The sequence below is a fragment of the Calonectris borealis genome, chromosome 1 (assembly GCF_964195595.1).
Source record: "Calonectris borealis chromosome 1, bCalBor7.hap1.2, whole genome shotgun sequence".
NCBI lineage: Eukaryota > Metazoa > Chordata > Aves > Procellariiformes > Procellariidae > Calonectris > Calonectris borealis.
Genome location: NC_134312.1, coordinates 2956076 through 2978385, shown reverse-complemented (window position 1 = coordinate 2978385; position 22310 = coordinate 2956076). Strand labels below are relative to the sequence as shown.

The 22310-nt window shown below is 39.9% G+C and overlaps 1 protein-coding gene across 6 annotated transcripts in view; it reads right to left on the bottom strand.

Moving 5' to 3' along the window:
- The window catches only part of CHCHD3 (coiled-coil-helix-coiled-coil-helix domain containing 3), a 158606-nt gene that overhangs the window by 25817 nt on the left and 110479 nt on the right, over positions 1-22310 (bottom strand). For all 6 annotated transcript variants that reach the window (XR_012672482.1, XM_075142638.1, XM_075142622.1 and 3 more), the window contains exon 6: positions 2933-3003. Coding sequence is in view for 5 of the 6 variants with exons in the window: in XM_075142638.1 (XP_074998739.1) it covers positions 2933-3003 (71 nt within the window). In the remaining variant the exon portion in view is untranslated. The remainder of the gene's footprint in view (positions 1-2932; positions 3004-22310) is intronic.

The window sequence follows — 22310 nt, the reverse complement described above, 5'->3', positions numbered from 1 at the left end:
TGCCCTATCCGCTTACTCTATTCCTAAATGAATAATCAAGATATTACTTGGCTGTAGACACCACAGGGGAATAAAATGTCACCGCCGCAGCTGCCAAATTTCCCGCTACCAGCCCTTCAAATTAAGGAAAAAAACCACAATACAAATGTACAATTTGATTAGTTAAAGTTCAAATCTTTGCCCAAAGCCTGGCTCTTCCTGTAATATCGCATTCTTTTCTTCTTGTGTAAACTTCTCATTATAACAGAGACGTCTTCATAATATAATAATTCTGGTTATAATGTAACTGCGGGTAACATAACTCCTACATTAGAAAAGGCAGCATGCTCTAGTAATGTTGTTTTAATGTAATTTGTGTACTGCAGGAACTGACTGAACCTGGTCATTTAGGATTTGATCAATGTGAATTAGTGTCTTAAAGAGATGAACCGTTTGATAATTCAGAATTTGATCAATGTGAATCAGGACCTCGCGGAGATAAAACATTTATCATGAACATTTGGAATATCAGTCTAATCCAGCAGCGCTGGAGAAGGTAATAAGCAGGCATCCATAAGGACTGCAGACAAAGTACAGAAGACCTGCCAGTTCTCTGATCCAAGTCTATATGGCATATTTGGGTTTTCCCTTTTAATGAGGCAAATTATCCCTAAAGACGGATGAAGCCACAGTTGATGTAATTTTAGGGACTAAATGGAGGAAGGAAAAGGAAAATCCAGGAAACATTTAAGTAATTATCCACTTCTCTTTGCTCTTGAAAGAGATGTAGCTTAAAAAGTTGAAGAAATGCAAGTTATCTCAATAAAACTTAGTAACTAATTCTAGACATGTTTAAAATAAAGTGAGAGTATTTCGTAGTAATACCACAATCAGATCTATTAATCTTGCACTTAGAACCTGAAATCACACTGACGTGCAGCACATCGGTTTATGCATTAACAAAATTTAGCAGTTCAACCTTATTTAATTCTTCTTTTACAGCCAATTAAACAAGCTCTTTAAACACCATTGCTTGAAACTCTGTCCTCAATCCTCACATGCAATTAAACTGAACGTGAGAAGTGCCTGGTGACACCAAAAGAGCATCATCTTTAGGTTTCACTAAATCATTCATAATTTATCCATCAAATTACATACAAAAGGCAGTGATAAAATAACATCTGCTGAATTTAAACCTTCAATAAAAAGACATGGCATTTAAAAGGATTTTATATAAGGAAAACTTAAATTATAAAGTAATGTTGATATTTCATGCACTTTATCAAATCTACTGCAATTTATGCGCATACTTCAGATATCTCTTTCTTTTCATGATCTTCTCTTTTTGTTTTTTAAGGGAATGGACCAAAACTGGATCCACTAATCAAAAAGCTCCAAATAAATTTTTAGAAAATTTGGCTTGAAGTGCAAAGGAAGCAGAGCAAGTTCAGTAATGGCATTACGGCGAAGACTAGTCAAATAGGTGATTTCTATTTATACCTTTAGTCTCCAGAAAATTAAGAAAAGAGCAATCTCATCACGTGTTAGGAATCTCTGATTCCCTTTCCAAATCCCTTTTCATTAAATAGTCTTTGGTTTATGCAGATAGACTGAAACACCCTTCAAAAAGGCCTTCTTAAAATTCTCAGATATTGCCTGATGCTAAGGGCTGGCCCCTGCTATATCTACCTGCTCTGCCTGTGCAAAAAGGAACCCAAAAACATTTGATTTACTTAGGAAATTATTTATATATTATTTATATATTATTTATATATTATTTATATATTAGGGGGGGAAAACCCAAACCCGAAACCATTTCTCACCTCTGACCACAATAACCACCTACAGCTATCAACAACCAAATAAAATCTTGGTTTGGAATAATGAAAGTCAGAGTAGGCAATAATTAGATTTCAAAACCTGAAAATAACCCACTGTAACAAAGGAAGGGGAAATACTCCCTTGATGGGAATCTTATCACAGCTGAAATGACAATGAATAACAACATACCAGGCTTCCCAACCATAATGGGAAACCCTCCAAATTATGCTTAAATCAGACCTTGAGTCAATGGTCATTCTGTCCTTCTTGTTTAAGGGACAGATGAATTCAGTCCTCAATAGACTCTGCATCATTAACCAGTACGAAGATTTTATATATACACTAGAGAATATTTAACAATTCATGATATTAAGAGATAAAACAATTTTTGTCTTAGAGTTAAGAACTTTAGTTATATCGTTATGAGCAGCTCAGAAAGACCTTTTCTCTTCTTGTTCATCAAAAAACAAAACAAAAGCCAAAACAAAAGAAAATCCCTCCACAAACCTAAAATCGTCACAAAATAATTCGTTTTCTACAGCATTTCTTGGTTACTGCTGAGACTAAAAGGTTGTAAAAAGTTCTCTCTGTATCCTTACTAAAATGATAAATGGAACCTTCTGCCTAATAGATGAACCAGCAGAAAGGGAAGAGTCCAAGGCTAAGGGTCAGAGTCGCTTTGATCCATCAATTACTATATCTTCATTTAACCATCCTCAGGACTAACAAAAATTATTTAATTTGACCTTCACTGTTAAGGACAAAGTGAAGTTGCTAATTTAAATCCTTTCACATCATACAAGCACAGGATGAATACTATTGTAATGCAAAGCTGCAACTACATTTTTGGTTCTCTGTTAGAGAAAAAATGTTAAGGAATGTATTTTTAGAATATTTCATGCATCTTATCAAATATAAATTAATTAGTATGTTACTAACTGTGCATCCAATTTCTATGCAGCTTATGGTTACCATGCACTGGCTTCCAAATTCTTCAAAATTCTCTCATTTCAAATAACCAGCACAGACTGATAGGATCTGTGATAGGGGGAAGGGGAATTACTGTGAATTTTGATGTGGATAAGGACTAATCTAGCTGCCAGGCTCAAAAACAACAGTAGAAAATACTTACTTGAACCGAGACGACACTTCATCGGCAGCTTTTTGGTATTGCTCCGTAGTAACTTTGTAGAACTGGGCACTCTGGAAAGTTGGGGGAACAAAAAAATACAGATTTCCTATAATATCATTTATATGCATGCTAATATCGAGTAAATAATGATAATTTGGATATTTTATCCATTTAAGTTGCTCCAAAAAAATCCAAAACCTAACCCTCAAATCAAGTATTCTACAAAGTTTCAGAGATGACTTTTTTTTTGGTGGTTTTTTTTAAATAAGTGTGTCCTCTTGGTTCCAGAAGGGTCTGCAAAAGAGATGCCTCTCAGGGAGGAAACTGTAAGGAGACATGGGGTAAGAATCACATATTCAGCACCAGGTACTGCTGGAGTCTTTGAAGCTTCTCCATTAGAAAAAAAAAGAAGGAAAAAAAAAATCAAATAATAAAAAAACCCAAATAAATATCCCCATCTAGTTTGCAGGTGATACTCGAGTCAAGTTTCAAAGTTGCACAATAAACTAACTATGGCTTGACTTTTTCTTTTGCTCTTGGCCTTGATAATGCCTCTCGCAGTGAGATATTTTAATATTCCAAACTTCCAGGTTGCTTCAATCAGTTGCTAATTTTAATTTTTAAAATCAGGCAGCTTCAGAACATATTTTCATCTCCCCTAAACCCAGGAATGCCTTTCACTCCGTTCCACCAGATCATTAATTTCCAAAATGCAGGCAAGACAATATTGAATCATCCAGCAATAAAACTTTTCTATACTTAAAAATGGCGAAGTTTCTCAGTGGGATGTAGGATATTCAAAGACAAATCACTATAATGTTGTGATGCTTCATGTCTAGATAATATACACTTGGTATTTTAAAAGAGGTTTTTATAGCCTTAGCACAGTTGGACTTAAGATGTAATAACTAAGGCACCTGGCTTCACAGTTGGAGGAATAAAGAAAAGTTAAAGCAGTTCAAAAGTTCTCTAAAACCATTTTTCTCTGAATCGTGGGGCAAACAGGTCGTGGAGATGTAGAAAGGTTTTGTGGGCACTTGCAAGAACTCTTCCGTAGCTTCGCAGTTCTTGAGTCATCTGGCATCCCAGGGAGTCACGTTAACATGGCAACAGAACTCTTACAATCACATACTGCATGATTACACAAAAAACATTCTGAATCCTTATTTTAACAATCTAACTCTTAATACCATGGTTTAAAGTTATTCATGCCACAACACGATTTCGCATCTTTAAAACATTTAACATACATGGATGGCACAATGCAGTCCACAGAAAACGTCATCCCAATTTTATTTTGGGTAAAGTAAGCAGTTTCATTTATTTAAGACATCGATGTATGGAAAAGCAATATGCCTAAAACATTGCTAGGAAAAAAAAAATTAAAAACCCTGTAACTGGAGAGATCACTCTTTTGTAAAAGTCAAAGATGACATAGTCTTCTTGAGCACTGGGTTAGTAAACATGTCCTGAGCAACATTTATCTGTGCCAAATTATGTTACGAGGAATGCAGGTAAGATAGCCCACTATGGCAAAAACACTAGATGGAAACTCCGAAAGAGGCAGCGCTATCTACAAAAATAAAAGGAAAAAACATTTTTCCTTTCTATTTGAGCACCTCATCTTCTGAGGTTCTTCTTCGTGAATTATAATCTTGAAACGTACAGAAACCACTGAAAAAGAATACCAACTCTAGACACAGGTAAAATCGTATTGCAAGTCTAATATTTTACCACAAATTATAACAAATTGTGTAGCATCCACTGCAGTCAAAGGTCATGCACAGATCACAAAGAGCACGGTGGTCTACTGCACTCTTGCTTCTGAGATTTAGACCTAATAATTCATTTGTACTGGAATCAAGGTTTCCACGCATGTGACTTGGGGTCATTTATTTTTTCATAAATCATCGTTGGCCAGTAAGAAAATGAAAATGAAATCCTCCTCACACCAGTGACCCCCTTGCATTTAGCAATCTCAGCTGCCCAATGACAGTCACATCCAGGTTCCTTGGACGTAGATGAAATCAATAGGTATGCGATTAGACAGCAGACTGACTATGGTGCGAGTGCAGACAGGTCACCATCCAAGATGATGAATAGCTCTCTATCATCCTACAGTCCCCTACGATGCTAACATTTACTATAATCTTATTTGGGCTGCGATTTATCTTTCTTTTGCCTGATCAATAAAGATGAACACAACAGTTGTAAGGATCGATTGCAATTTTTTATCATTTTCAAGCATGAAGGAGCATTTCTGACACAAAAACAATATTCTGAGTGTACTTGTTCTACTTTTTAATTGCAGTTCAAGTGATCAACTGAGCTGCTATATATGCCAACAAGTTTTAATCCTACAGTAGACTCCAGCTATCAAGAAATCATTTTTTATCTTAGGTAAAGTGTGCCGTGCTTCTTGGATCAGATCTTCCTTTGAAATTCATTCAGGTTCTCTTTTAGAGATACTCTCTATAATCCAGAGATGAAGTTTCATTTTAGAAGTCCTCCCAAATCCTCAAGATACGAGTGCAGTGGTCATTTCTCTAAATACAGAAAAAAATGGTGCTATAACATAGCACTGTTAACATAAATAATTTCCTTAGTCTCCAGATAAATACTTATATGTATTTACATTGTCTATATAATCTGCATATTCATGTACTGTTCAACTCAAAGTGAAGGAAAAAAGCTATGATCCAATTCTCAGGCTAGCAGCAGTGGCAGACCATCAGAGAGTAGCTCTGGATCAGCCCTGTGGATCTTCACGAGTTCCAGCAGATGCTCCAAATGCAGCTGTTTTCTCCCCAAAGTGTGCACAGGCAGGGAGGAGGGAGGGAAGGGAACAGAAATGCAATACCACCTACCATACTGCATCAAGCATTGTGTGCATGAACCTACAAACCTCAGCTATTTTTATTACGTTCCAGATACTCTTACAGACTCCTAGGATTCTTTTGACTAAGCAAGCCACTAAAATGGTAGCAAATACTTCAGCCAAGTTCCCTCATATCTTTGATTTGGTCCCTCAGGCACATGCATTATAAAACAGTCTTCACTTACAGCGTCTTTAAAGTCTTCTCTGTCGCTGTATAACACAAAGACGGTTTTCTGCAGACCCTTACAGTCTCCTTTGTTGCAAGAAGTATGGAAGTGCAGGAAGTGTGTTACGAAAGATGTTAGGAACTCCCAAGAGGGAACAGAAGCGTCAGGGTTATGGCAATTAATCATCATCCCAGATTATGCAGAAGATGCTATTTCTGTATCTGTTATGGAGTTCTTGCAATGTGGGCATGTTGCTTGATTTCAATATCAAAATAAAGCGGCAAATTTGGTTCTTGATGACTAAACCTTAGTCTCTTCAAAGTCAAGTATCTAGTCCAAACTGATCACTCAGGTGTGCTCCAGAATCACAGAGCTGCTGGCTAGCAGATCCTCAGAGTGTGCAGAATGACATGAATTACTCTATTGCTGCCGACTCAATAGGGGCCTGAAGAACTAACTCAAAATAGGTGATTAACTTTAAAGCTGCTGAAGTCGGGGGAAATGAACCCACTTGTGTGCATGTTCCTCATTTCCTGTCTGCTTGACTGAAGAAACACTGCCCACCTTTACAATAAAAATTGACGTCCTGGACCAGACCAAATACTCATCCAGCTCGGGACTCTGGCAAGTATTAACAGCACACGTGAAGGATAAAGAGCAGAACAGGCACAGGGTGATGCTGGGTGATCCTCCAGCACACACAATGACTAAAATCTAGTCCTAGGAGTATGCCCCAAACTGCACCATGACTGTCAGCAGGGGGGAACCCAGCATGCCAGATTTGAACAGCTGAACACAGCCATAATCAGTGAGAGCCCTATTTCCAACACACAAAATGCCAGAAAAAGCTAAAGATTCCAAGACATCATGCCTTACCTACAAAAGGTACTTGTGATCATTAGTCACCGTGCTTATTCCATACTTTAGCCTTAATTATCTTCCACAGGAATTAGGGAATTTATTGTCATTTCTTTAATATTATGGGAATAGTAACACAGAAAGGCCTATTAGAAACTAGTAGTTTTTCAAAGTTTCAATGCTGTGAAATAAATAATGCATGCCGTGCACACTGAGTAAGTAGGGTCATATGGGGGAACCCCAGCAATTACAGAAGCAGATATGGCAATACATTAGAGGGCCATGTCATCCGAAGAAGCCCACTATGCTGATATTTTCCAACTTGCAAGCATTTGATTTTAGCACTTGGCTATTCCTTCAGCAGAAAAAGCTTAAAAAAAAAAAAAAATTCGTGAAGAGCAAATCGGGAAAGAGAAAAAAGGAATCCACCAAATGGTAGAAATGCCATGACGTAAAATCATGACACCGAGCTTGCATCACCTGGAAAATTATGATGCTTAAGATCTTCAATATAGTCCTGTTCTACCTGACCTAATAAAGCAGTAGGTAGGATCGACTTCTGCTGGCCAAGCTCTCTTACAGATTCTGATATTCCCAATAGCGATCAACCTCTCTGCTCTGTTCCCTCAATCCAGGCAGCTTACTCTTCCATCAGTCTACTCTTAACTGCATTTCCTACCCTGTATTTCCAAAAGAGGAGACTTTCCTCTCAACCAGCTCCTGCCTTCGCACAGCCTCTTTAACTTTCTGTATCCAGTCCCCTCTTTCAGGCTGTGCCTCTCTGACGTCCTCAGCTTAAGTCTCCCATCCCTCTGTCTCACGACATCGGCACAGTATGTTGTACTTGGGCTGTTCTTCTGGACGTCTGGGCTTTGCATTGGCCAATATGTATTTTGACCGTCCAAGAGCGACAGTTCTCAAGGAGCGAGTAATCCTCAACCTTCGCTAGCGCTTGGGCAGCAGCATCAAGCAGATAAATGCGCTGTAGGAAATACTATTTTTCTCTATTTACCCACCTGAATCTGTATGGCAGAAGGTTTTCGTAAGATAAGCAAAATCTGAGCCAGAGAAGGGAGACGACTGTTTTATTAAATGTGTGAATTGATATTTTTATAGGAATATCAACTATACTGCTGAACTGAATTGGGACAAGCTCAGGCACATTTTGCCAAGAATGGCAAAATCCAGAACCCAGAAAGCATTCAAACTCTGCCCAGTTTTAAGCTTCCTTAAAGAAAATTCTTAAAATGCAGTTCCAAAATTACCTATTCGACTTTTTTTAAAATATTGTGTTAGTTACCATACAGGCAGTAAACCACTCAGAGGAGTTTTGTTGAGAAAAATCTGCAAAAACTTAGTGTTTAGTCAAGTGACTAATTTCACATGTGACTTTAATCTAATTGACCCAAATAGGACCACCACATGTTAAGTTACTTGTTTATGGCCCAAAGATAGGATGCACAAAGGATGCAACCAAATCAAGTGACAAGCAGTATTTTCTATGCCTTTCACTTAGTACCCTTCTTTGAAAAGAAAGATCGGGATTTGTCATTCTTGGGGAAAAAGTGCTTTTTTAAGAGCTACCTTCAAAAAAGGGAACAGAGAGAAGCGTAGGCTGCCATTGTGGAAGAGAAGCTAAAGAAAAGAGGACATGAATTTTAATTTTAAATCTATCCGATTTCCCCGATAAATACACAGAGCCATAGCAAGTATAAATAATGCTCTAATTCAGGTAGAGAAAAATGAGATCTGACCACGGGCAAAAGTATTTTCATCATGTTTGGCCCCAAAATAATCTCCCCCGAACAAAAGTAGGAGCAGAAGCTTCTTAAAGAACATATTGTGGAGGAATAGGAGAAGAATTATTTTGCTAGACAGATCTGATTTCAAAGGTCTGTGTAACAAAATAAATTCCTACAGAACCTCAGAAGGTCAGCTGTTTTGTCTGCATGTGGGACCTCAAAGCAGAAGTGTATGTTTTAGTCTCTGCTGAAAATCTTCAGATTTTCAGCCAGATAAAGTTCTGAAAGATCTTGTGTCATCCAAGCTGATAAAAGGTTATCAAAAGAACCAGGAGAACTTGAGAGCCCTCATTTAATTTCACTGAAGATACATCACCTATATGCACTATTTTATTAACAATGTGCTGAAACTGTTTTTACTGCAGACATACCAGGACTTCTTTTTGGCATTGACATTTCTCTTCTAAGCCCCTTGGCTCTAAAAGCCCTGAACAGATTCAATATGAGAGTAACATTCATGCAACCTATTTAAGTTTGGGTGGTTTTTTTTTTTTTTTAATTTAATAGTTATGTAGTTAACAATTTATTTGACAAAGAAGAAGACATGTGACTTCCATACAAAAGAGACAAATCTGGCCTTCGCTTCAAGTTAGTGCTGTGAAAGACAAAAATGAGCACAGCTTGACTTCAGAGTAGCTCAGCACCTGCTCCACCCACCAAAGGAACGAAGAGCTTGGGCTGTTTGGCACCTTTGAGAATCAGGGGAGAATTTTTAATTTAAAGACTTCTTTTTCCTTGTCATCCTCCCCCACGGAAGGACTCAAAGCATCGGCAGGCAAAGATTATCATGTTCCCTGAATGGCAGATTGGAAAGTTTTCTTTGACTCTTTTTAAGCCATTTCTGCTGAATTTAAGCTTTCTTTTATCCCTTAATTGAACTTCTGGCCATTTCATCTCAGTACCTTTTACAAACCCATTTGTGGATAATATGAAGCATTTTGTTTTATTCATTCTGTTGACACGCAGCCTGAGATCTATATGGCCTTAGAAGAGAAGATTTCCAAAGCCAGAAGGAAGGAATAGCTCTTACGCCTATAAAGTCGCTTCACAGATTTGAATCCAGCCTCAAGACTGCCACAGTCCCCTTTCTGTTCTGGTGCTGCAAAGGAGGGACAAGAAGCCAGGCACGGCCAGCACTGTCCAAAGAGACCTATTACAGCAGTTGTGCAAAGGAAACCCATGCAGGAGTGTGTTTTGGGTACCGGAGGGGACCATGAAAGGTGTATGATCACTAGATCATGCCCCACTGTTACGCAAACTATGAAGTAGACCATATGCATTATAAAGAAAAAGGCAAGATTATTAGAAAAAATAGCCTTAAAACACCCAGTCATGCTTGATTTGTGAAGCTGCCACTAAAAGCAACAAGTGAGCAAGAAGAGGAGGAATTGGGGAAAGGGAAATAACAAAGAGAATAAAACTACCTACTGTAGTGTGCATACATCCCAGTTCCAAATTATATTAAATTACAGCTTTATAAATATATGGCCATTTTTATGGCATCTTTATTTGAACTAAAAATCTCTATTTGTCTCTGAATTGATTTTAATAAGCTATGGAAAACCAAGCGTATAACATCATACAGATTTCCAAGTAATACTGAATCTTTATTCTATCTCAAATGCTATTAAAATGATACACGAATGAAGTAATTTCTTCTGAAATGTCATCAGATCAGGCCCTTGCTGGAATTTTTAGATAAGTTATTTTTTATACAAGTTATGATTTCTCTCATCTGGTCCAGCTGCACCATTCAGTCAATTGTTGCATTTTTCGACTCCAGAGATGAAATGAAGGATGTTCAACTCCATATGCAAGGAACCTACGTACAGCTTATGACTTCTGCTCTTGTTGGGGTTTTTACATGCTATCATGAGCCCCGTTTTGAATGAGAGGACTGATTGCCTTTGGTATTGTTTTGCCTTCATCAGAACCCACTGAATGGACCAGAAAGTTCTCTGTACCTGTCATAGGGCTGAAAATAATAAGGCATTCAGCTTTTAAGAAAATCTACTCAAATGGAGCATCTTTCCATAAAAGAATGGCTGCTGCCCAAAGCAAACCAATTTTGAACTGCAGCATAAAGGCGACCTCCAGAGAAGTACCCAAGAGATCCCTTGATGAGAGACTTTGACCACATAACAAGGATGTTCAGGACAACTCGGAAATTGTCAGAGACTAAAGATGCATGGACAGATGAGGGGACGTGCTTTCACAGCAGAGGAGAACTTTTTATGTGCAAGAAGCGGGAAAAGTAGCTGCAAGGCAGGGAAAGAGAAGACAAAATGAAAGAGAAGCCCCAGAATTCAAAAAAAGCAAAGGTAACGATCTGGGACCCTGGACTAAGCCTACAGAGGACATCCGAATGGTAAGGAAGTTAAGGCTAAGACTGATTTTCAGGATTTTGGTGGAGTTTGCCTAGAGCTACATATTTCCCGTGTTGGCTCAAATTCAAGTGCAATTCCCTCTCTTCTGCCCTTTACTCCCAAGCCTTTAAAAAACCTCATCTCCCCCTTATGTCCTGGAAGAAACAGGCTCTGGACCAGAGTGCCCCTCTGATAGAATAGATGTCTGAACTATTAGGGACTGAAGAGAGGACTTTGGACACCCATGCCACCACATACCTGTTTCTATAGAGGGATAAAAAAGCAAACAGGTATCCAAAACAGTGCTGAAGATGCCAGAAAAACAGACAGTACTACAACCCTCTCAAACAAAGGAAACAAAGGAGAAACACATGCTGTATCTTGGCAAACGTTCTGCGAGAAGACAATTCACTTCCCAACATCATTTGTTTGATTTCATGACATGTGTGTTTGTCGAAGACTGTACATTCAGTGTGCAGCAAGTGGGGCAAAGTACTTAACTCGGTTATCAGCAGAAAATGGGGAAAATAGCATATTCTTTGACCTTTTCTTTTGAATTTCCAATTCTGTTTTTCAGGCACCACTAACTAATACCTTTAACTGCAACTATTAATGTTTCTAAAGTTTCTCCCAAGATATGCTTCATTTCACTTTTCTGCCCTAGTAGAACATTGATCTCTAATTTGTTAACACTCAGAGCTGCCAAAGAAAATGAAAACCTTTGTGAAAAGGACAAATCTATTCCAAGTTCTTACAGCTATTCAACCAAGCATCTAATCTGCATGTAATTGTAGTACAGTCTTTAATACAAATGTTCTCAATCTTAGAGATGCACGTGTAAATGCACAACTATATTTACGTCTCCTACTGGTGACAAGATGCCTCATCTAAATGATTCCTATTTACAACTTTCCTTCTCAGTCTCACCCCTTTCGCTGTTACACATTATAAATTACATTCTCCCTAAGGTACCAACGGGTATTATTTCTCCATGTCCTAAAGCAGATCCCCCCCCCAAATGGCATACGAACATGTCAAATTGCCAAATGCTGTCTTTGAGGTATATAGGAATGGGTGTTGCTGCTGCCAAGCGTGATGCCCAAGAAATGTCAGGTCACAAGCAAACTAGGATCAGCATGAGTCTTGAAAGGCTGTCTGGGGGTTACAAGGATACGCCAGTATTTTTTTTCAATGTACACAGCTGTACGTTATGTATATATCATTAAAAAATACATATTTTTCCTACAGCAGCACAAAGTCAACTTAGCTTAAGTCTTCTGTTACATCCATGCATAGTCGCAGCTCCTCTGCTGCACGAATAACTCTTACAAAGTCCAGCGGTGTTACAGACTCAAGGGAAGACAATTTGACCTTACCCACAAAGCTGTTGCTGCAAACTTGTAACAGAGACAGCTCTGTGTTCAAGGCAGCTCTTCCATAGACTACAGCAGCCATAATTTTAAGATCATGTTGCTCATCCTCTGCAGTCAGGAGAATGATCTGGGAAAATCACTTTAAACACCACCTGTTTCAAACTCATTTTGGTCAGCTTTCAGAGGCAGACAGATATCCCATTAAAGTGGTCGAAATAATAAGAGAAAATTGTTTCTGTGAATTATGGCTGAAAATCTGGCTGGATTATCAGTCTCTACTTGAGGCCAGCTACACGTAGGGTTCCTCAGGGGTCTATACCGCAGCCATCTCTCTTTAACCTCTTTATCAATGACCCAAAGATGGAGTGCATGCTCACCAAGTTTGCAGGTGACACCAAATTGGGGGAACAAGTCCTGTGAGGAGAGGCCAAGGGAACATCACTTGTTTAGCCAGGAGGAGAGGAAGATCTGGGAGGACCTAACAGCAGCTTTAAAAGCCGTAAGAGAAGGTTATCAAGATGGAGACAGGCTGTTTACTGATGTGCAGCGGGAGAACAAGAGACAATGGTTGTAAATGAAAACAACAGAGGTTCCAAATAGATATAAGGAAAAGTATTTCCCTCCAAGGATAATTAAGCAGGGGGCACAGGGATCCGAAGAGGTTGTGGTATCTCCAGCCTTGGAGGTTGTCAAAGATCTGACTGGACAAAGCACCGAACAACCTCGTCTGTCCTCAGTGTTGATCCCGCTTCGAGCAGGAGGCTGGACTTCCCAAGGCCCTTTCCAATCCAAATAATTCTATGAATATGTATGCTTACACTCAGTGATATATCTGATATCAGAATGAAAATCTGGTTTGGCTTGTAGATGTGCGATCGGCTCTGCAGCTGTATGTGAAATTCATCTTGTGGCAGAAGCCCAACATAAAGAATCACAGATTAGCTATATCTTCTTTCAAATAAATGGAAAGTAGCTGGGCTTAGCCTTGTTTATTAGATCTACCACTATCACTGCTCAGGGAGATTGGTTGCCTAAGGGCATAATGAGTGCAAGATTACCATTTTTTGAAAAGCACAATGCTGCCACAAATAACACTTACGTGCCAACCCTCAAGAGATCAAGAATAAAGTTCTTGAAAGAAATTCTAAAATATTCCATCTCTCTCAAGCCAACAGCCCTGGCAACAGTGTCATCTCACAGACTTGTTCCTGTCCCTAAATCACAGCTTCAAAAAGTTTTGTCTTTGTTTTTCTGAACTGGTATCAGGTTGTGGTAGCTTTCTCAGGTAACTGTCTCAGCACAGCCAACACCGATACTACATTGAGACTCAAGAACAAGTTTGATCGATACTACCAAAGCCCTCTATCGTGGAATTACGAGCTGCAGTATGCAAGTAGGATGAGCTTATTGAGCTGCAGTATCCAAGTAGGATGAGCTTATTATTCAGGACCACTTTAAAATTTGCATTTGGTGGGACCAACAAACTTTTTTGGACATTGCTGGCACAAATGTTCTAAATGTTGGTATCTGGCTGTTGGCATCACTGTCCGGTGAAAAGATTTTGATGATGTCAGGATCAGCAAGTCAATAAAGAGGAGGTGAATACAGAGAGACCATCCTTTCACTGTGCAAAGTTCATGATCTATGTCAAACCACCTACAAGATATCAAGGCAGAAAGGCTGTCAGTCGCAAAATATCAACTGACTGACAGCTGATGCTGTACAAGAGCTAAGCACATATCAACAACTACATATCAACAACAGGTTTTGGTGATTGTGAAGTGATTAAAGTACTTCAAGGATAGTCTCTTGCAGCTGCTTTGAACACCATGTGCGAGCAGTGAGGAAATATCAGGACTATTATAACAAGAATGCTGAGGATATAAAAAAAATTGCTCGGTGAAAAACATTGTATGTATTTGTTTGCATGACTGATAAGTACCTGAATCCAAGAAAACTACGTTTTACACTCAGTCTGGATTGAGAACTATGCTCATATTTAGTGAAGCGAGAAACGAAACGAGCTCCAACCATGTTTAAATCAAACTAATGTGAGAATTTTTCAATGCTCTTACAACAGTGTATCCCAGCAGACCCATTTAGTTCAGAAACAGCCTTCTGAAAGAAACACAGGCAAAACTAAGGCAGGTGGCCTTCTCACTCAAAAACCTGCTAAATAAAAATATCCAGGACCTATGAAAAAGAAACGGATTAAGTGTCTCAGCATGCCACAGTGTAATCATTAGCACCAAATAGATTGCTTCGGAAGTTAAAAACGTGGTTCTATTGCTCTCAAGTAATAAGGCAACATGCCACAAAATTCCTACAGCTGGATGATACACTAGGCCAAATAATTCAAATGCAGATCTCTAAAAACATTCATAATTTATAACTATGTTTTGTGACCTCTAAAGATGATTCCCACTATTTACTGAGCTTCTTTTTCCTGCATTCTTTGCAGGTTCTATTTATTCCTACTATCCATTTCAATTCTCCCTCCCACAGTGCTCAGTGCATCTTTCAAGCCAGAGCCATTACTCTGCCTTTCAACATTCCTGCAGGTATTCAGTGTATGTTCGGTTCTACATATGTATATTCTCCCACTGGTGTCTTTATTTTCCCTTTCCATTTTAAGTGATCGCTCGTGTTATACACTTGTATTTCTCCAGACATCCACAGACTTTCGCAGACACCTCTTCCTCATTAGTCTGAACAGATTTTTAGTTGTTTCTTGAGAATGCAATCTGTGTTATATATAGTCCCCCACACCATGTCCATTTATTTTAGCAGATGTTGGGAACTCAGAATTTGCCTGTGCAGGTCACTGCTGTTATTATGAAGCAGGTCTGCTAATCCCTCTACCCGTGCTGGCAACGGTCCACCGCATTTGTCTCTTAGGATGGGACTCATCACACCTCACCTCAGCTACCTATAGATAGATGCTTAAACTACGCTTCCTCAATAATCAACAGCCAAATAGATGGTTTGATCAACTTTCAGCGGCATCTATCTCTCACCAGCAACTACTGAGTGAACCCAAATATTTAAGGCAGACTAGATGTTTCCACTTCAGGCTAAGTTAGAGAAAATGCATCAGTGCCATAGAATCTCACCAAGGAGGATATACAAAGACACTGTAATTTAGACCAACTTCTCTGTGGCAAATACTCTGTTATACACTTGTACTATGCCAATGTAACAGCAAAATAACACATAACAACTGAGGAAAGAGTTACACGCAGTAGTTCTTTTCAAAATACCAGAAACTCAACCACAATTACTTATAATTCCTCTTCATTCCTTACAGCAACAAGTCTAGCTAGATAAATTATACCTCTATATCGATTAACACAGTTGCCTGATAAATATATGGAAATATTTGCAAGTTTTCATTTTTGCAGTTTATTCTACATAACACATTATATCTATTTAATGTATGGGAGCATTCAGAATGCACTTGATTTAGTCAATTTTTTTTTCTCCAATTTTTCCCTCCATAGAACCAAAGCTACTCAACAAAAGCCCCCATATCTTTGATTTGGTCACCTTAAATCTATCGTAAATCCACTATGGGAAAAACATCCATTTTGTTATTATGAGATCTGGAAACACCCTGTAGGACCTACGTCATTGTAAGCCTACTGAATACTAAAGTAGCTCTTTGCAATACTGCATGTATTACTGTAATTATTTATTCATTCTCCAGATGTAACAAGTGGTAAGGTAAATTCTCTGAATCAGCAAGCTTCATTTTATAGTGCCAATTCATAGAATAATTTAGGAGCCACCTTCAGAGGTCACCTATTCCAAGCATGCGGCTCAAATCAGGTCCAGCTAGACCCAGTTGCTCAGGACCTTGTCCAGTTGAGTCTTGAACACCTCGAAGGATGAGTCCTCATTTGTATTAAATCTGTGTCCTGTGGCTCATGCCACCAGGAATTTTATTTATGGTACCTGCACACTGAAGCTTTCTATTTACTCCATCTCTACTTTCATACTATTTCTTAAAGCCTAAACAAGAAGAGAAGTAAAATACTGCCAGTAAACTGATGATAGGTTCATGTGTCTGAAAACTTGTTTTAATTACATCAACTAGTCAAATAAAAAGACATCCTATGTCCCCTCAAATATTGTCAATAAATCCTTGTTCTGTTAATCACTCGTAAAACTCCCACTTCAAAAATATTCCACACATAGTATGGTACAAACACACATAGCATTTTACACTTGGTTTTCCAATATAAAAGCACAGGTATTGTAAGGATTTTTCAGTTTTTTATTCAGTTCTTTCAATTTTACAAGTATCTGAAATCATCTCTTGTCAGTTCATGGCAATAATTCAAAGAAAAAAATTCATTGAAGTTTTCTGAATTTAAAAGGGTCATTTTCTGCTTTTGAAAAAGCATTTCAAAAAAAAAAAAACCACCTTCATATTTTCCAACAAAAGGAAGTCCAACCTCCACTGTTACCCAATAATTCATCTTACCTATACACAGCAATATTTTGTTTTGCTCAGTTGAAAGCCTACTGAAATACTACTGCCTGTTCATCCGCAAGAGATTCTCAAGTCTTCAGCATTCTGCACATTATTTTAAACATATAATTAAAGAAAGCTTAAAAAAATTAAGTGACAGTAGCAGCAGTAAATTCTTAAGAAGGAAGGAACATCATAAAAGCTGTTTGAAATGTGTAATGAATACAGTATGGTCTGTATTCATTTCAAGGGGCGTGTTACACTGGCAATGCGTTATTTGGTAGCGTTAAGTCAAAAAAATAGTGTACCTATCCACTGGTATTAAAGGGGACAAGACAGCGAAGATATCACAGAATATCTCAAGTTGGAAGGGACCCATAATGATCCTCGAGTCCAACTCCCTGCTCCTCACAGGACTACCTAAAACTAAACCATGTGACTAAGACCATTGTCCAAACACTCCTTGAACTCTGGCAGGCTTGGTGCCATGACCACTTCCCTGGGGAGCCCGTTCCAGTGACCAACCACCCTCTCAGTGAAGAACCTTTTCCTAACGTCCAACCTGAACTTCCGCTGACGCAGCTTCATTCCATTTCCTCATGTCCTATCGCTGGTCACCAGAGAGAGGAGATCAGCACCTCCCCCTCCACTGCCCTCCTTGAGGAAGACTGTGATCACTCCTTCGCCTTCTCTTCTCCAAGCTGAACAAGCCAAGTGACCTCAGCCGCTCCTCGTAAGTCTTGCTCTCGAGGCCTTTCACCACCTTGCTCACCCTCCTCTGGACACACTCTAATAGTTTGATGTCCTTCGTACATTGAGTACTCGAGGTGGGGCCGCACCAGGACAGTGTAGAGTGGGACAATCTCCTCCCTCGACCGGCCAGCTATGCTGTGCTTGACGCACCCCAGGACACGGTCGGCCCTTCATGGCTGCCAGGGCACACTGTTGACTCATATTCAACTTGCCATCAACCCAAACCCCCAGATCTCTTTCCGCAGGGCTGCTCTCCAGCCTCTTGTCCCCCAGTTTGTATATATAACCAGGATTACCCTGTCCCAGACGGAGAATCCGGCACTTGGTCTTGTTAAATTTCATACGGTCGGTGCTTGCCCAGCTCTCTAGCCTATCCAGATCTTCCTGTAAGGCCTCACTACCCTTGAGGGGGTCCACAGCTCCTCCTAGCTTAGTATCGTTGGCAAACTTACTCACTGTACATTCGACTCCTGCGTCCAGAACAGTTCAACAGTTTTTCTTATAAACACACCAAATTGAACAGCTTCAACTGCAGGAAACTATATCAAGGTGTCTTGGGAAAGGATAGACAGAGCTCCCGAGTGCCTGGGTAGGAAAAGGGGCTCCTGCAGTCCTGATTTAAGACTGCGGCTCTTCTCTTAATCCAAAGCACCTTTTCTTTTCTCTTTATGCTTTACCAAACAATACATAGCTTCTAGAAAAGGGGGTTTGTTCACTTCCAACGTTACCTGCTGAATACAAAGCTTGCGCAACTGAAACCCAGTGGGAGGTGGGGATAAGAAAAAAAGTGAAAATCCCCATATTAGTATTGTAATCACAAAAGCCATGCATACATCCAGCACCTAACTCTACTGTAAATCCCACAAAGTAGGGTTTGCTGAAAAATAATGCATGAGGTATCATTCACTAGAATCTTGAACAGCCTTTAATACATACTTTTGTAACTTGCATTATGCTGTTTCAATGCACTAAACAGCTGCACGCTTGCAACACTATAACCACCTGATATGAAAAATAACAATTTGCTATCTTAAAAATGGAATCTGTTCAAAAATGCAACTACGATGCACACTTTAAAAGCCTGTTAGACAAGTTAAGCAAGAAATGATGACACAGTAACTTAAAATCTTGCCTTCACATTTCTAGACATTTTGCTGAATAAAATGGTTAATACAAAAGATTGCATATTTTAACTCACTCGCTTCTCTAGACAATAAATTGTGTGATATCTTCTTCTGTATAATTTATCAAAGAATTCACTCTCAGTATGATATTTTGATGATTACATTGCTCTTCCTCTGCTTGGAGAAACTGAGGCAATGAAAAAATGGTGAATTTTTCAAGGTATGAAACAGAAATAGGATTATCGAAGAGATTTTCTGTTCAAACATTTACTCGTTACTCAAAGGAAAAATCGCCATTTATTCAAAAAATAGAGGCACTTTCTGTAACGTGGGTCAAAATGCAACTATTTGTACCTGTAGAAAGCAGTAATTATCGTTTATATCATGTTAACCACTGCCAAGCACTACTACGCTTCTACTTTTGAAAACTGTAAGCTAGTGAGGATTAGCTACTGCAATCAGAAGCAAGCTTGGCACGAACAGACATTTGAGCTGGCATGCAGCAACAATTATCTGCAATGCTTTTAAAAATACATATGGTATCAAACACCAAAAAAATATTCTGCATTATTTCCGCAGTCTACTGGGAACAAGAATCATAGAATCATAGAATCATACAGGTTGGAAAAGACCTCTAAGATCATCGTGTCCAACCGTCAACCCAACACCACCATGCCCACTACACCATGTCCCTAAGGGCCTCATCTACACGTCTTTTAAATACCTCCAGGGATGGGGACTCCACCACTTCCCTGGGCAGCCTGTTCCAAGACCTGACCACTCTTTCAGTAAAGAAATTTTTCCTAATGTTCAATCTAAACCTCCCTTGGCGCAACTTGAGGCCATTTCCTCTTGTCCTATCGCTAGTTACTTGGGAGAAGAGACCAACACCCACCTCGCTACAACCTCCTTTCAGGTAGTTGTAGAGCGCGATGAGGTCTCCCCTCAGCCTCCTCTTCTCCAGGCTAAACAACCCCAGTTCCCTCAGCCGCTCCCCATCAGACTTGTGCTCCAGGCCCTTCACCAGCTTCGTTGCCCTCCTCTGGACGCGCTCCAGCACCTCCACGTCCTTCTTGTAGTGAGGGGCCCAAAACTGAACACAGGATTCGAGGTGCGGCCTCACCAGTGCCGAGTACAGGGGCACGATCACCTCCTTATTCCTGCTGGCCACACTAGTTCTGATACAGGCCAGGATGCCGTTGGCCTTCTTGGCCACCTGGGCACACTGCCGGCTCATGTTCAGCCGGCTGTCAACCAGTACCCCCAGGTCCTTTTCCTCTGGGCAGCTTTCCAGCCACTCTTCCCCAAGCCTGTAGCGTTGCCTGGGGTTGTTGTGGCCGAAGTGCAGGACCCGGCACTTGGCCTTGTTGAATCTCATACATTGGCCTTGGCCCATCGATCCAGCCTGTCCAGGTCCCTCTGCAGAGCCTTCCTACCCTCCAGCAGATCAACACTCCCGCCCAGCTTGGTGTTGTCTGCAAACTTACTGAGGGAGCACTCGATCCCCTCATCCAGATCATTGATGAAGATATTGAACAGGACCGGCCCCAAAACTGAGCCCTGGGAATAGCTTCTTTGGGCTTTATGTTTGATAAACAAGCGATAAGTTTTATTGCAGGAAAAAATCCTTAACCAGGTAACAGTGGTACCAGATATGGAAAATGCTGAAATGTTATTAAGGTAAGACATTTTAAAAAATTATAATTCTTCTCTGAGAATTAAACATATGTTTGAACTCCTCTGCTATGGTTCATTTGAATTTGCTTCCTGATTACTGCAGCTATGTTTTTGTGGTTTAGTGCACATAAATACATATTCCTACGTGATCATGGCCCACAGTAATGCAAACGGTTAAACTCTCTGACATGGGGAAAAAATAAAGATTTCAAAAGTGGCAGGAGAGTATCTACTCATTTCAAACACATGATTATCTTTCCATATTTCAAAAGGAAAGGCCTTTTGAGGCATAGAAATATGCATGTGAATAGAAACATATTGAAAAGTCTCAGCTTTCAGGTATAATGCTTTTCAGTTAGAAAGGCATAAAATGGGGGAACTTTCAATTCTCTCTGACACGCTTAAAGAGACCCGAACATGCCACCAGCCTGGCATTATCATTTCTGTCCCCTCTCCCACCTACTGATGGTTCTCCACCACTTTTGCTAAGCTGTGTCGATATCCCAATTAAAACCTACAAGAGCAACAACGAGCCCCTCCGCAGTTAAACTGGACCTATTTCATACCAAGCACGTTATCAGACACAGAACCCATAAACAGCCGGAAAAACAGTTAGAATACAGGAAGAGAGAAGAAACCTTCACCTTGGAAATAGTAGTGTAAAAATGACACATTATTTTTCCAGGAAGGATCGCACAAATACAGAAACGCAATGCCAGCTGCTCCCTCCCTTTGGAAGGAATGGGGAGCCGAGGATTTTAAAGGAATCTGCCCAAGACAAATTGGTTTTGCTCTCTCAAAGAAAAGCTCAACTGCAAAGAAGTTGTCACTAGGCTTGCACCAAGTCCCTTATTCTGATTTTCTCCCCTTTGATTTTCCCCGGTTTTCTTCCTTCAACCCTCCTGGTCATCTTGAATTTGAGTTCCTTCTGCCACCTTTAAAGCTAGTGTTTTAGTTTCTGGGAAGTTTCACAGAATACAGAAAAATACGGAATTTTGAATTTCTGTATTCAATTCTCTACATGGAAAAAAACTTTACTTAACCTTTCACTCCTTCTGCAGCAAAGCCTGGCCAACGCTGAGATCTGGGACATAATTAATCTTCCACAAAAACCGGTACATCTGTCTTACCCCATCTGTTTGCAGTGGGCTTAAAATGTGGCTGCATCTTAAGATGTTGGGTCAGCTCTTACTGTGGCTGGACTCTCCCTGATGTTAAGAATATCACCATTAGGCACAACCGCTCCTGGGCAGGACTTGATCTCTTGCAAAGGAAGAGCACAATAACGTCAGGTGAGAAAGACGATATGCCTATACTAGGACACAATACAGAGCACCAATGTCCTCACGCACGGTGTGAACCCTGTCCTTTACACAGAGCCTTCCCAACAAACAGCATCCTCTGTGCTTACCATATAGAAACAGAAACGAGGATTAAATCCGCTGTCCCTTTTCCCTATATGCACACATACACAAACGGCAAACCATCAAAACCTCCCATGAAAAAGGCTGGGTCTGCATGGCAGCTTGTTGTTCAGCGAACCTAAAACAGCCTCACAAAACCCATCCGCTGCCAGATGTAAATGCCCGTCTCTAGCGTTTCAGCAGCTCCTCGGGGCTGAACAGAGCCCTCTCTCCCACCGAAGGCCAAGTTATTAAGAAATTGTTTGTCGACTTAGATCGGATTGATCATTTATTTCCCAAATTCCTTTTCCCATCATTTACTCATTATACGCCTCCGCCTGATGTAAGAGGACATTTATTAGCTTCTGCATTTATTGTGCTGGCAAATAGAAACATTCTGCAGCATTTCTGGGGGATTCTCTCATTTATCTATCGGTTACGGGACTAAAGTATTTTTAGGGGCAGAAAAAATTAAAATATCACTCAGACTGACAGCAGTGAAA